Genomic DNA, 17,135 nt, shown 5'->3' with positions numbered 1-17,135 from the left:
ATCGTGGACCATTATTGTGAACCATGATAGTGAACAATGATTATGGAACGTGATAGTGAACCATGATAGTGAACCATTATAGTGAACAATGATAGTTACCCGTGAAACGGGAATGATGATAGTGAACCGTAGAAGGGAGTCATGAATATTGATCCATGATGATCAACAATGATAGTGAATTAAAATATTGCTATTGCTTGCTTATTTACTATTGCTTTAATAAGTTAATTATTGCTATTAAAATATTGCTTACTTACCAGAAGCTCCCCGTGTTCAAGTTCAGCTCGAGTTAGAGTTGAAACGGCAAGTTGAGGTCGAGAATCAAGTTTCAACTTTCCCTCTTTAGGGGGTTTCACCACTTCAAACTTCTCGAAGAATTTCCATTTTTGCAAACTTGATGAGTTCAGGTCATTGGGCTCGTTACGTACAAGAATATTTGTCCATAGGCTGTCGCTCGGAATTTCAGTGGAATTTCTGTAATACCGATTATTTACGTCGTTGTCAGTATCTTCAATATGCATTGCTCGATTATCTGAAATTTTCGCCATAATGTTTCTGTCGTTGAAACCTAATACTGAATCGCTGTCGTACCGCGAAGTCTGTTCAAAGTCCGGGTTGAAAAGAATTGAATTTCCTTCATAATGCAGTGCTTCTTCGCTGAAGAATGGCAGAAGTTTTCCTACATTTGGGCTGTGAAACTTTGCTTCGTTTATTGGAACGTCAAAACCGGAAGTAGAATCAATCGTTGTAACGTCGAATCTTGGCGTTGAATTCAACGTATTAACTCCCAATGAAGTATCCGGTGTGGCAGGGTTGACTATTGAATTATTTTTGGAAGAGGAATATTGCGGTCTCCCATCAAACTTCGAGGCTGGATGGTTTTCTATGAAAGAGATTTTATCTTGAGAAAACTCTACGGGCAAACTCGTGAGTTTTCGCAGGACAGACTGCGGTACAGGGCGCGTGTGGCCTTCCCGCACGCTGAAGGTCCCGCCTGCGACCATCGGCCGGCGCCGGGTGATCTGTGTGGATTAGAATAACTAATTAGTAATTAAATTAGTACTTAGTAAAGTAGTAATTGAATCAATACATTCAGTGATCTGTGTTGGTCAGAACAAGAAATAAAATGAATACGTACAGCTATTAGAAATATTCATAATGTTGATGAATAATACGTAGTCATGATTCATGAAGAGCACGATGCAAGGCTTTTTGACTAGGGGGCCTAAGCCCTTTAAGCTTTATGATCATATTTAAGATAATCATGAAAGGCAGGATGATTATTTATTTAAACACATATTTATATCAAATTCTTTTGAATTTGTTTGCATTTTTCAGCGAAGAAAATTTTTATACTTTTAGTAAACAAAGAACAAATTATTAAAAGCAGCTCAAGACTATTGCAATTACACATAATATAATATAATATAATATAATATAATATAATATAATATAATATCATATAATATAATATACTATAATATATATTTACAATATTAAAAATTAGCTTAATAACGCCTCAGCACCTGAATGTTACAGTGGAGTTGCGGTGACGCAGTGACGCCGTTACTGACGACGTAACTGATGACGTCACGTGTTACGTTGCGGCGCGTCGCGCTGTACTCAACGACGCCGCGTCGCACCTCCTCTGCCGTGAACCATATGGCCTGATCACACTCAGAACAATTAGTGTGATGTTGGGATAAACGTCGCTGTATTGACAAATTTATAAGCGTCTTCTTTACGTCAACGGTTGATGTATCTTCCGTATTTGGGAAAAATTAATGGGACATGTTGTCCAAATCACACTTTTTCATCCACAGCACGAGCAGAGAGTGGAAATGCCACTTTGAAATTCCTGTTTTGAAAATTACCTTCCAATTTGGCACTAAAGTGCCCTTTTACCGGGCCAATCTGAGTCAGGGTGACCCCATACAAGGCCTATTTGTGCATCGTTATTTGAACAACGCGACAAATTCCTCTGGGTGCACGACAGCATAGACAATATCCTGCATATAATGGAGCATTGTTGCAGTTCTCCAACTGTTTGATTAGATGAAAAGTGTTTTTCTCTTTTTGATTTCAACAGAAGTTTTGTTAAAACAAATTTATTCGGTTGTTGTGCTATTTTAAATATTTATTATAGTAAAGAATACGGTTTATTACGGTAATTAACAAGTACTTGTGTTATATCGCAGAGCATTTTGAGTAACGTTCGTAATTAGTGTAATCCTAAGACTTTTTTGTAGCTCATGGAATAACAGCGTACCATTCCAACTAATTTTTCTCTTTTAACCGAAGAGTCTCATTAAGTTCACAATTAATTCATGTTTTTATTTTAAAATAATGTAGCATCTCTAATAGATCAATTTTCATACGATGTAAGAACAGCTTAACGTATAAAGTACTTTATTTTCTTCAAAATTACAGGACATTTGTCCTCACTTTCACTTTGCTTCAGTACATTGTACTCACTGTTACTATAAATTAAATAAATTATAGTGTAAACTGGAAACGTGGTACTCGAAATTTCTTAGTGAAGATATATCAATGTTGAATGTATTCATGCTGAATCACTAATATTAAATGTATTAATGTTGACTGTAATGATGTTAAATGAATTAATGTTGAATGATTTAATATCAAATGAATTAATATCAAATGTACTAATGTTGAATGCATTAACAATAAATGTTTTAATTATTCTAAGATGTTAAATGTTATTTAGTTAGTGATCTCACCTTGCTCATCTTTCCTGCACGAGTGACGGTAAGCACCCCGTTGACGGGTGGGTGGGTGACGGTATAACGGACGTGACGGGCAGGGACAGACGGGTGATGGAGGGACAGATGGACGGGAGACAGGGTAGCTTTTGACAGCTCCTCGACAGAGAGGCTGACAGAGGCGTGGTAATGGAATGGTTCCCAGTACGAAGTAGGAAATACCTGATAAGTTGGATTATTAATATTATATATCTTCTTTTATAACATTATTAATATAATTATAATAAAAAATAGGATATAGCAATTATTAATATAACCTACGATATTAACACAAGTACCAGTCCACAGTACCAATTAAAGACCTGTTAGTAATACTTCCTTATAATTAACATTATTAACAATGTAATCTTAAGATAAACCTTACAAAAGTAATTATTAATATTACCTTCATTATTAACATTAATAACGTTGTTATCAGATAACCTAGTAATTATGTTTATTAATAGGTATTACTTTCATTATAAACAGTTTTAATAAAATTATAGCTTTAAAAGAAATGGATGAAATTCTGATTACTTATTATTATTGCCCTAATTTTTAACATTATTGATAACATTACAATCGGACCAACTTGAAAATAGTGATTATTAATAGTACCTTCATTTTTTATCAATAACAGTAATTATCGATGACATAATAACTATTGATTCGTTTCCATTCTCAATTTAATAAAATGGCTATGGTTTATTGGAAATTATCTATATGGATTTGAATGCAACGTATGGGCAACGGCAATCTTATTGATATTTGTATCCAGGTAATAAAAATAATTTCTTGGACAAAATGAGAGATGGATGCGAGTTACATCCAGCTGGCATGGAGGATTCTGGTAATTCTGGTTTATATATTCATTATATGTTCATTATATATTCAATTACTTACTGGATCTAAGAATATTATGCAAGTTATAAAGATGACTCAAGGAAATTAACGAGACTTTGTCTGAGTTGCGATGCATTTTTGCCCTTTTGTTGTACATTCTGACCCAGTATGGCACGGTAGAAATGCTTATTATAAAGTGCTTCGTGCAGAAAGTGTGTAAATATTTGGATATTATGACTTATTCATTTTCCTGAGTGAATTGTCCAATTTGAGAACCAATGGCGCAGTGTAATTTGTTCAACTGTTCACTTATTACCTATACCAAATTCCACCCTGCTGAGTTGGTGGTAGGTATCTTGAATGAAAATGATGATAAGGAGCATTAAATGAACATAACATAGACATCAAAAGTCACTAAACAAAAAATTATGCAATTTCACTTATTAGGAGAACAAATTTTGACTTTATTTTGTCAGCACTGTTAATGACTCTAAAAGATGTTCGTTGAAATTATTGCTTGCATCGTGTCTAAAATGAAAAATCCAGAGCATAGAAAAGTTGAAGTACCCTTGAGAAACACAAACTATCGATTTTGAAAATAAATTTGATTTTACTACGGCAAATAACTAGTACTTACAACATCAATATTTGCAGTAGCAAAACAAATGTGCTACCAATCAAATTCGGACTCACGTTGATATCCAAAACTCCTCCCGTGCTGATGTGCAGAACTTCCACCGTGAACTTGAATGCATCTTTTTCCGGAGCAGAACCATCGTGTCGGTAGAACAAACGTCCCAACCTCAGATCGTCTGCAGTGAACGTCAAACTACCACCATGTCTGTCAACCGCCCGCACTTGGTCGTTGGTGTGTAGTTTCAATACGCCGTACTTAGGTCCATCAACCACGGTGTACACAAGTTTGTGTAACCAAGTGTCCAAGTTTGTTATGGCGCTCAAGTTCCAAGATGTGATGAGCGTTTGACTACCCCGGGCAACGATGATGCCGGAATTGTTAACAATTTCAAGGTATGGTTCAGCCGCGACGATTTCTAGTTCGTCGTCTGAAGATAGCAGTCCGTCGGTTACGGTGAACCTGGCATTGGAGTACGGTTTGGATTTGTGCTGGAACCTAACTACATGATCGTTGATATCTTGTTGACTAAACCGTTCTATGGGCGTCGATGCAGCGTTGATGTTGAAGAAGTAACCGCTATCTACATTAATGTTCGTGAACTGGATTTGCATGGGGGAAGTCGCCAGGTCAAGATCAAAGTACTGAACATCGTCCGGCGTAATAGTTCTGGAATTCTCCTCGACCACGTTCAGGACTTTTTTTACTAAGCTGACTGGTGCATTATCGTTTTGAGGAATAACTTCAATTTTCAAAGAGCCTACAATCTGGAAGTTTGGCCTAGCGTCTTCCGATATGGCGATGAATTGTAGGTTATCGCGGAAGTTCTCCGAGTCGTCGTGCTGGTAGAAAAGGGCGTTCGAGTCTATTTCCTCACCAGAGAAAAACGTTGCATTATGACGTACAATACTCCGGGTGTTGCGTTCAGCAACATAAAGAAGGCCGTGTTCTGGAGATTTAATAACGCTATATATTACCCGTTTGAAGCTAGGACCAGTAACGCGGATATTGCTACCATTAATTGCTTTGTAAGAGCCCTCCCTCAATACCAGAGACTGCTGAGTCACCACGCCATCAAAAGGGGGCGCTTTGTACGAGATTTTGAAGACCTCTTCCCTACTTTCATGCAGATTGCTCGCAACTCTGAAAAGAAATGAATCATAGAAATCCGAATATGTTACGTAATTCAGCTTGTACTTTAAACGTCCTTTGGTTACGTCATCTTGGGTGAAGTTAGTGTTGGTTGATAGCCTCCTTTGATATATGAGATCCCCCGTGCTTAAATAAATGCCTCCAAACTTTGGTAGAGTTACAATTGTATAAACAATCTCTGAACGGGGACTAGGTTTAGGGTGAGTAACAGCGTATAAATATCCTTCAGAAATAAAACTTTCCATTATGGCCGTCATGACGAGTTCTGCATTCCTGACCACCTCAACGCTGACGCTGATAAAGGAAATGGCGAAGAGGTACTCTTCGGGAAAAGATTTTCCGACAGCTGAAATTTTGAAATGAAACCCGTCAAGCTTCGGTTTGTCTTTCTGGTGCGTGTAACGGACTTTGTGACCCAGTATTTCTTCTTCACTGAATTGCAAAACGTCATTCCATTTCCCTTCGCTGTCTTGGACCTGCAAAGTTCCAAATTTCGGTTTCCTCGTGATTAGGTATAGCAAAGAAATATTCTGGCCTTCGCTGTTCGATGAACACGACAAATTCGTAGGCATTATAACCGTCGAAGAACCATGTACGATCTTGATGCCCGTATTGTTCACTAGGTACACTTGCAGTTCGTAAGTCGATATTCGTAAGACCACAGGGACACTGGAACTTTCACCGTCACTGGCCTTGAACAGAAGTCTTGAGTCTTCAGACGTAGTACTGACGTAAAATATTTTGCCATCGACGAGATCCTCTTGAGTGAAGGACGTTACTTGCTGGCCTGCAGGTACGTTTTTGCTTGATATGTACCCTCCTTTGTGGCCGAGAACTGTTATCCTGTGATCAAAAAAAAAATCATTGCTTTAATTCGAAAAGATTTTTTTAATATCCTAAATTGTCTAAATTCTATGATAATAATCTAAAAATCCGGTGTTCATTTATGACATTCCTGGACAAAATTAAAAAAATGGTGTTTGGCGGAATGACTAAGTGGGTGGGAACATTTTAATGTAGAAATTGGAAAGTGATTTATGAGTTTAATTAAGTGTCCAAGGCTGAGGATGTTCATGAGGATAATGTAGAAATTAAAAAAATAATAATAATGGCGAGGCAAATTTTCGGTATCAGCCCATCACAAGCACTCGGGAAGAAAATTGGGCTTGAATTTACTAAACGAATTTTATTGGTAAGTATAGGCATGACTCCGGAATGAATATATATCAGACTATGTCCAAGATTTTCAGAGTATTATGAATAAAAAATAAATTTGTGCCCCACAAGCAAGTAAGTACGTATATCAGACGCGTGAGTTCTTAACTCACGGGTGAGTATGTCTGACGAATGAGCTTAATTGTGACTTATATATTATTGGGACTGCAAATAAGTTTGTGACCCACTTGTCAGCATGAGTGTGTTTATGACCCACTAGTGAGTATGATGAGTGTCTTCATGACCCACTAGTGAGTATGATGAGTGTCTCCATGACCCACTAGTGAGTATGATGAGTGTCTTCATGACCCACTAGTGAGTATGATGAGTGAGTTCATGACCCACTAGTGAGTATGATGAGTGAGTTCATGACCCACTAGTGAGTATGATGAGTGAGTTCATGACCCACTAGTGAGCATGATGAGTTTTTGACCCACAATTCCGTATGATGAGTGAGTAACTCACATCAAATGTGAGTCAGGAGTGTCGGGGTCGCGGGCTGTGATGAGTGCCGTGGTGAGGGGCAGAGTGGCACCCCTCACGCCCCTCACTGTCGGCCCCTCTGGCAACTCCAGTGACGGGGCGTCGTTGACGGGCGAGATGGCAACCGGCAACACGAGTTCGTGGCGCAGCTGCACTCAGGAAAATAAGTGGGTCATGTTGTCCAAATAGTGACACTTCTTACATCGCTCGTGGCACTCATATGCTCTATGGCTGGGGCAAACTGGGTTAGGATGACCCACACAAGGAAAAAAGTGCTACGTTGTTTGGACAAAGTATGCCATAATTTCTCTCCATGTGAACACAGGCTATTATCACGTATCATTGGTAATTATCACAAGTCACTCATAAAAATAAGTGTGTACTCATGCTAATCCTGCAGCTGACCTGCAGATAGGCCGGCAGCAAGTATCCAGGCTGCGTGATGAGCTGCAGCTGCAGAAGTGCCGAGTCACGCTGCGTCTCCGTACCGTCATGCTGGTAACGCACGCTAGAACGCTCTACGTCGTGCAGCGTGAACGATACGAGCGTGTCGTGAACGCCCGGCGCCTTCCTCCGTGAACGCGTGACGCGGTCGTGGCGTACGAAATTATCGCGCGTGCGTGGGTTTTTGTGCGTGTTTTGCACGACGTCGTGAGGCAAAGATTCGTGAAATATTTCATGGTTCGGTACGTAGTTGATTTTTGTTATAGGAGATACATAAGAATGCATAATGTCACGTGAAGCAACGGCCGCGTCATGGGAGGACATGTTTACGTCATCAAAGGTCATCATGACGTCATTAACGGGCATCATGATGTCATCAAGGGGCTCCATGACGTCATCAACCGGTCCCATGACGTCATCAAAAGGTCCCATGGCGTCATGAAAAGGTCGGTCAACAAGGGACCTTCTGACGTCATTGAGAGCCATCGCAACGTCATCATGGCGCATGACGTCATCAAAAAGCTCCATAACGTCAATAGAAGGCATCATCACATCGTAATGGTGCATGACGTCATCAGGGGGCACTATGACGTCATCAATGTTCATGATGACGTCACGCTTGCTGCGCGCGCTCGCCTGCGCCGGGTTTGGATAGTCAGTGTCCCGGGACGTGTCATTGCGGTCGGACGGTCTGAGGAGGATCGTGCCGTGCGGAGGCTGACGGGTCACGTGAAAAATGATTCCGCTCTTCCGGATGCCGAACTGGAAATAAAAATCAGGATGCTAAGAAAATGGAAAAAAATTCAGTAAGAAAAAATGGAAAGTCACAATTATTGTGCGTCTTGAATAAAATTGCAAATCACGGTATGATAACATAACTGCATGATATATTATAGATGATATTACATATTTTATATCTGAAACATATTTTGTCACTGAATATAGCAGTCTGTATAAAAACACTAATTTCTCTGAGTGAATATGCCCTGCAAGACTTAGGCGGAAGTGATACAAGTTGACAAGAACTACAATGAACATAATAAATATTTCATTGAATATTATCAATTAGATATTACCTTCGAGTAATCCAAGGTGATCATGAGATGGTGCAGCGAAATGATGACCTCCTTACCCTCGTCCACCATCACCGGGTTCAGCTTCATTACCTGCCATACGAGACAAATAATTGAGTAATATTGTCCAAATATTGACAAAAATTCTGCATGTGTTATACGATACGTCCTTTTGCCGGGCAAAGCTGGGTCAATATGACCCATAAAGGGTAAGAAGTGCATCGTTATTTGGACAAAATTTTGCAATTTTTCCGAGTGAGAAAAAAAAAACAAATAGCTGCAATAGCTGTTGATGAAATGTTGAATCTTTTATACACGCAGAGAAATAAGTGACTTCGTCCAGATAGCGTTACACTTATTGCTCTTGTGAGGATATTATTGGCCCAGTTTTGTCCGACAAAAGGGAGCATAAGTAACACATATAGAAAGTGTGTCACTATTTGGACAATATCACGAATTTATTTTCCAAAGTATAAAATTCTAAGTAGGAAAAACAAAGATTTTTTACGAATACAGCCAAGATTCATTCGTTTTTTTTAGTTTAATGGTCTACTCCTGCCGCAGACCACAACGAAGACAGCGCCGAGCAGCAGACAGAGCCACAGACCACGACATAGACAAAAACGTAGACTATGACACAGACCACGACGCAGACCACGACGCAGACCACGACGCAGACCACGACGCAGACCACGACACAGACCACGACGCAGACCACGACGCAGACCACGACGCAGACCACGACACAGTGTGAATACTTTTAGTGCACATCATTCGTACATATCAGTAGCGCATAGCGCATATCATTCGTGAATACTTTTAGTGCACATCATTCGTTGAGCTTAGCAATGAGAAAATATTAGTGCATATCATTTGTATAGGTAGCTAAACAATCACAGTTTAACTTTGCTTAACACTTATCAAGAAGTCGCATAACCGTGCTATGTTATGTGCCCTATAGGCGAAGTTAACCGTGCTATGTTGTGTGCCTTACAAGCGGTGTATTATAAGCGGAGTGAATGTTATAATTTAAATATTATAAGCGGAGTGAATGTTATAATTTAAATATTATAAGCGGAGTTAATCGCACCATTTTCCAACAAACTCAACTCGCGATCAGCGATGCTTTGACGTCATTAGCCTGAATTAAGCGTTATCTTAACAAATACAGGGCGTGATAAACGTTGTTTCGATGAAATTTTCCTGGATCAAACATTGTATTAACAAATTCAACGCGTGATAAACGTTGTTTCGACGTCATTTTCCTAGTTCAAACGTTGTTTCGACGTCATTTTCCTGGTTCAATCGTTGTTTCGACGTAATTTTCGTGGATCAAACGTTGCCTTAACAAATTCAGCGCGTGATAAACGTTGTATCGGCATCATTTTCCCACAGATATACACACTTGTATGAATGCAGGCCGGTCTGTAGACAGGCTGCCCCAGGGATGCAGGGGTGGGCGGTGCAGGGGGCGGACATGGAGCAGCCCACGGCCACGCTCGCTGACACGGCAGCGTTGTGCAGCCCCAGCGTCACCCCCTCCAGCTGCACCCCCCGCACGCACCCCACCAGGCTGGCAACACCCAAACGGATTCATAGCTATAATAATATGTTAATATTATATTGTTGTTATATTGTCATTGATATTATTGAAGCATTATTAGTATTTTTGCCTTCTATTATTACTATTTTTATCAGTATTATTATTATGAATTAAAAACATGAAAATGATATGTTATTCATGATACGTTATGTGCCTTTCTACTATGTATATAAATTCTGGTTATTTCTACGGTATTATTTTGTAAATAACTTTCTTGTTGGCTAGCCCTTTGGGAACGTTTGCTGAACTATTATAAGACGCGCCATCATGGCAGGGTAAAAAACGAGTATTCCATGAAGTTCGGTTTCTAGAAAGAAAATTACAAGAAAATACATAAGACAAATATACAAAGAATGATTCATGATATGTACAATAAATGACAATGTATGAACCAAGACAAATCAATATACATGAAACGGTATCATAAATAATTCAAATAAGCAACAAATTTAACTGACCGAATAGCTTGGTTGCTCGGGTACTATACAGGCATCTAGCGTCTAACACTGAATGCTCTGGCGCATCAGAAATGAACTACGTCTACATAGTAGACTAATTCTACATCTGCAAATTCCAGAGAAATGGAAAATGGCGGCTACATACATTGTCAGGAGTGCGTGATCGCCGCCATCGCATTGTGAAATTGATCATTTCGCATTCAATTTTTTATGTTATCATTATCACATTGACCGCTATGACCTTCAATATTTTCAGTAGGGTAATAAATCATTGCAGTATCATCGTCTGCATGGCCATTTTACAATGTTATTTATATAATAACTCGATATTGTGTGAATTAAGTAATAATTTTTTTGCGCCAATACTAACAACATGTCATGATATTGATATAATATTATTCTATATATTATGTATCGATATGCAATATATATCAATTTATATTATTATATTGTATATTTATATAATATTATATAATAATATGTCAGGATATAAGGGAAAAATATAGAAAATCCTAAAAATTTAGTTTAAAACTTTATTTATTAAATGCATTCTCTCTTTCTTCCATTATTTTATTGAAACTGGAACAATTGATTATTTAAATTCGTTAATTAAGTTTGATGATAATCATTTGCTTTTAATATTAAATTAAAGGTATAGGTATTTATTTTTAACCAAATTTACATGTTCCCGTCTGCCATTCAATTAAAGCCTAATTAATAAATAATTTAAATTCATGTCACCTGTTAACGCTGATTCCCTGGCGTGTCGCCCTCGCCCGTCGCCCAGGGGCGACACCGCCCACGTGCAGGTCGCCCGTCACGTCCACGTACTTGTTGGCGCCCGTGGGCGACGGGCGAGTCTCGCGCTGCTCGTCCAGCACGAGGGCGAGAGACGAGGGCGAGACGAGGGCCGAGACGGCGTGCCACGAGCCTGGCGAGACCCGCAGCGAGCTGTGGCCGAGAAGTGGGTCAGAATAAAAGTGGGTCATGATAAAAAGGGGTCAGAATAAAATGTGGGTCAGAATATAAATGGGTCATGATAAAAGTGGGTCATGATAAAAGTGGGTCAGGATAAAAGTGAGTCAGAATAAAAGTGGGTCAGAATGAAAGTGGGTCAGAATAAAAGTGGGTCAGAATAAAAGTGGGTCAGATTAAAAGTGGGTCAGGTTAAAAGAGGGTCAGAAGAAAAGTGGGTCAGAATAAAAGTGGGTCAAATAAAAGTGGGTGAGAATAAAAGTGGGTGAGAATAAAAGTGGGTGAGAATAAAAGTGGGTCATGATAAAAGTGGGTCATGATAAAAGTGGGTCATGATAAAAGTGGGTCAGAATAAAAGTGGGTCATGATAAAAGTGGGTCAGAATAAAATTGGTCAGACTAAAAGTGGGCCAAAATAAAAGTGGGTCAGAATAAAAGTGGGTCAGAATAAAAGTGGGTCATGATAAAAGTGGGTCATGATAAAAGTGGGTCAGGATTAAAGAAGGTCAGAATAAAAGTAGGTCAGAAAAAAGTGAGTCAGAAAAAAATGGGTCAGAAAAAAGTGGGTGAGAAAAAAGTGGGTCAGAAAAAATGGGTCAGAAAAGAGTGGGTCAGAAAATAGCGGGTCAGAAAAAACTGGGTCACTAAAAATGGGTCAGAATAAAAATGGATCAGACGAAGAGTGGCTCAGACGAAGAGTGGGTCAGGCGAATAGTGGGTCAGGCGAAGAGTGGGTCAGGCGGAGAGTGGGTCAGGCGAATAGTGGGTCAGACGAAGAGTGGGTCAGACGAAGAGTGGGTCAGGCGAATAGTGGGTCAGACGATGAGTGGGTCAGGCGAAGAGTGGGTCAGGTGAATAGTGGGTCAGACGAAGAGTGGGTCAGACGAAGAGTGGGTCAGACGAAGAGTGGGTCAGGCGAATAGTGGGTGGGACGATGAGTGGGTCAGGCGAAGAGTGGGTCAGGTGAATAGTGGGTCAGGCAAAGAGTGGGTCAGACGATGAGTGGGTCAGACGAAGAGTGAGCACCATGGCGCCGTCCCCCACACACACGCCTCACCTGTTCAGCACCATGGCGCCGTCCCCCCCCCACGCCTCACCTGTTCAGCACCACGGCGCCGTCTCCAAGGTCCAGGGTGAGGCGGAGGCAGCCGCTGCTGAGCTCCAGGGCTACAAGGTCTGACCTGGGGGGGGGGGGGTTTGTTATATATATTGTATTCTTGTATACAATATTACTTATTGTATGTTACATATATAATGTGTAACTTATTTCTTATTATATTTAACAAACATAATATATAATACATCCATAACATCTGAACTGCTCATATGGGGGATGGTTATACATTGTATTTGTTGTATATTAAATTACATATAGAATACTATACATTGTAACATTTAATGCGTAACTTACATGTATATAATGTCATCTCTAACAATTATAATGTATAATAAATGCAATAAATAAATATTAGGCATGATATACATATAAAATGTTTTATAAGTGCATATCTAATGCTATGTATAACATTGTTGTAAATTGTTTTCACAAATTTAGAGCTTTTAATCACGTTAGATGCGAGGCAACATTATATCTGTTGTATTTTATATTCCATATATTATTCTATTTATGAAACATATTTATGTACGATATCTTGAATTATTATGCCACAATGGCATACCATTGTATGGCATTTGCAGTTGGGTCTGCCATTTTGGCCCTAAGCCATTTTGATCATTCTTGCCTTCATTTACCTAGTTCAATCGCAGATTTAATAATAAAAAATTAGAATAAAACGTGCAGTCTTGCTGGACGGAGAACGAGTGGAGAAATAAGAAGAGGGTGGAAAATATACACGGTGACGACCGATCATTGCTCTCAGTATTGAGTTATGGCGACATTACAATGCAAGCTCATAACTGATGATCACCTTATTAATTAGAAATAAGAGCACATTAATAATAAATTATTTGAAAGGCGTGTTTTGGTTGCTTTAAGGTAAGCTTGCAACGCAGTATGTAAACGCGGTCATCTTTGGGTTCGAAAATCGCAACATGCCTAGAATTTTAAATGCCAACTTTTTTTTACTCTAAATTTCACCATATTAGTGGGATTGAGAACGTTTGCAATTGATTTTTTTTAAATTTGAGCACTTTTGTAATTATTTTGAGTTAAGGAGTTGAAGTTACACGGTTAGATGCTAAATGCAACTAAAATGAAGATATCCAAAGGATCAAGAGTGACTCAGAGTACAGGTTGACTGAAGCTTCTTAGAATATTTATTTGAAAAGAAAATAACCTTAAATTGCAATTAATTTTTTATAATAATTCATCAGTGTCGAGTTTCACCCCATGATAATCTAAAATTATTTAGTCATTACTATACTGCCGAGTTGAACAACTGATCAGTCTAGTCATTCTAGTTCTAGTAATTAAATTATCTGTGTTATCAGTGAGGGTGAATTATCACTATCTAGTCATTAAATTATTACCGTATTTCACTCGAAATAACCCAAATATAATTAAGCGTCAACACCGTTTATTTTCTCATCACATTTAAGAAGTTCGTGCGGGACGCTCGTCAGGACGACGCAGGATTTTCCGTCGTCCCTGCGATGGTCTGCGCGTGACGAGGCGACATGATTGCGCGACGCATTTTCCTTTCTAGAGATTGGCTCGCTCGTCATCACACTTTCTTTAGAAAGGCATCACACTTTCTTTAGAAAGGCACCACACTTTCTTTTGAAAGGCATCACACTTTCTTTAGAAAGGCATCACACTTTCTTTTGAAAGGCATCACACTTTCTTTTGAAAGGCACCACACTTTCCTTAGAAAGGCATCACACTTTCGTTAGAAAGGCACTACACTTTCTTTTCAATGGCACCACATTTTCTTCAGCATGACATCACACTTTCTTCAGCATGACATTAAACTTTCTTCAGCATGGCATCACACTTTCCACAGCATGACATCACACTTTCCACAGCATGATATTACACTTTCCACAGCATGGTATTACACTTTCCACAGCATGACATCACACTTTCCACAGCATGGTATTACACTTTCCACAGCATGGTATTACACTTTCCACAGCATGACATCACACTTTCCACAGCATGACATCACACTTTCCACAGCATGGTATTACACTTTCCACAGCATGGCATCACACTTTCCACAGCATGACATTACACTTTCTTCAGCATGACATCACACTTTCTTCAGCATGACATCACACTTTCCACAGCATGACATTACACTTTCTTCAGCATGACATCACACTTTCTTCAGCATGACATCACACTTTCCACAGCATGACATCACACTTTCTTCAGCATGACATCACACTTTCCACAGCATGACATTACACTTTCTTCAGCATGATATCACACTCTTCTCAGTAACTATTATTATCAAAGAAAAAGCCAAAGAATTAAGCCCATTTTGGCTATTTTTGGCTTTTGTGGCTTTTTGCCATTTCGGCTTTTTCTATTATTAGCCATTTTTGCCCTATAGTCAATTCTTGCCTTCATGGCCATTTTATGCTCTTTTATCATGTCTGCATTTTGGCCATTTTTGCTTTTTCTATTTTTTTAATCTGTTGCCATTTTTGCTTCTTGGCCTTTCTTGCCCATTTGCCGTTTATGCCTTCTTGGCCATTTTTCCTTATTCTGTTTCTCGCCTTTTTGCCATTTTAGCCTCCCATTCTTCCAGCCTAGATTAAGACTAGGCATTCAGCCTGCACCACATATTTACGTAACTTTAATCATAAATTATCAAGCTAATAATTTCTATGCAATGCTGAGACAAATAATTAAATTATACTGCACTTAATTAACAAATACATCGCACATATAATAATAATCTATAGCCTGTGAATTGATACTACTGCTCAAAGAATGTATATATACGCCATACACATTTTTTGATTAAAATGTCTGTGATAATTATGAAGAAGTCTTCGGATTTTACTCCTAATATTTAATTATCTCTGAAATCTTCGTTTATTGATCTCGATCATTATAAAATATAATCTATGAGGAATATGTCATATGCAATGAATAATATATGCGAAATAATTGTCATTTTTAACATGAGTTATTAATAATATCAATCTATATCTCACATATGAATAATAAACACAACATATGTAAATGAAAAGGCAACCATGGTAATAGTATTCAATATTTCCTGTAGGTATAAAAAATGCATAAAATGCTAGCAGAGTAATACAATAAAAAACTACAGAATTATTAAAAACATAATAATTACCTGGAAGGTGGACCTGTGGCGTAGAAAATCACACAGTCCTGCCCTTGGGTCTTCATTTGGAAGGTGATGGTGGCGCCCTTCCTTGGGAAGTTCCTGACGAAGGAGACGAAGGAATTTGGGGCGACGAAGGATACGGCGCTGTCGGGCGTCGCAGCAAACACGTCCGAACACCGCCACTCCACGGCGTGCACTGAGCTGCCAGACGCGGGGTCCCGCGCTCGTTGTAGCACCGACACTCCATTGTACGACACCTTGGGTCGTATTTATGAGAACAATTATATAAGATAATAATTATTATAACATACATAAATCATTGTAATAAATATATAAAAAGTGAATAACTCCGTCGGTAAATCACTGGTAAATTTTCAAAGCTGAACCCACTTAATAAATATTAGAAATCCGCCGGTACGTGTATTTAGGCCGCTACTTAAATACAGGCCGCGGAACCTGGGGCATTTTTCTTCACATTTTTTATTAATGTTCAGCACCAATTACAGATAAAAATATGCGCTATTTGAAAAACTCAGCATGTGTACTCAAAATTAAAACAACATAATACGAATAATGTTTCACAGATTCTAATAGAATGAACGTATATTCATTAAAAATACCGTGTTTCAAGATTTAAACCGTTTTCCATGTAGACCAGCAGCCCAGCAACATATAGACCAGCAGCACAGCAACATATACAGACCAACAGACCTGCTGAAGACAGCCTCTGTAGGGGTCTAGCAGACCCAGGAAGAGTTTGTTGTAGTCGCCCAGACCGCCCAGCAACAGACCCTGTTGGATATTCAGCTCCTGGAATCTCCCGCCCAGCGATACCCTGCACGACGAGGATAACTCTTCTAAAATTATTTAATAATAATGATTGTTATTCTGTAATTTATCACATTATCATATATGTATGCATCTGTTATTTTCATTACATATTTATATAAATTGTTACTTTGAAAAATTTGATTCTTTGTTTAATTTATTACCTTTTAACATTTAATAAAAATATTAATTAGAATTAGTTATTTAATTAATTAGAATTAATTAATCAATTAATTAGAATTAATTAATTGTTTCTACTGATGCACTGTAAGAAGAGAAATTTGATGTATTATTAAAATCCTTATCATATATTATGAATTAACGACTAAATATAAAAAAAATATAGTTTATAGATTTATTAACGTTAAATTATTTTTATAGTATATTTCGACGGACTT

The 17,135-nt window shown here is 38.6% G+C and overlaps 1 protein-coding gene across 1 annotated transcript; it reads right to left on the bottom strand.

Annotated features, from left to right (window-relative positions):
* Window positions 1–257: 257 nt before the first annotated feature.
* Window positions 258–16,766, bottom strand: LOC108674355 (chondroitin sulfate proteoglycan 4; the record flags this gene model as incomplete). Its single annotated transcript, XM_047885031.1, is given in 12 exon segments — window positions 258–1,022; window positions 1,527–1,667; window positions 2,742–2,945; window positions 4,299–6,234; window positions 7,072–7,238; window positions 7,495–8,295; window positions 8,610–8,892; window positions 10,012–10,179; window positions 11,409–11,618; window positions 12,739–12,822; window positions 15,916–16,166; window positions 16,621–16,766. Coding segments are annotated over 12 exon segments (5,156 nt in total), but the record flags the coding sequence as incomplete, so codon positions are not given.
* Between the last annotated feature and the right edge of the window lie 369 nt (window positions 16,767–17,135).

The sequence above is a fragment of the Hyalella azteca genome, unplaced genomic scaffold (genome assembly GCF_000764305.2).
Source record: "Hyalella azteca isolate HAZT.00-mixed unplaced genomic scaffold, Hazt_2.0.2 contig16730, whole genome shotgun sequence".
In the NCBI taxonomy this organism is placed as follows: Eukaryota; Metazoa; Arthropoda; class Malacostraca; order Amphipoda; family Hyalellidae; genus Hyalella; species Hyalella azteca.
This window is presented reverse-complemented; position numbering and strand designations above follow the sequence as displayed.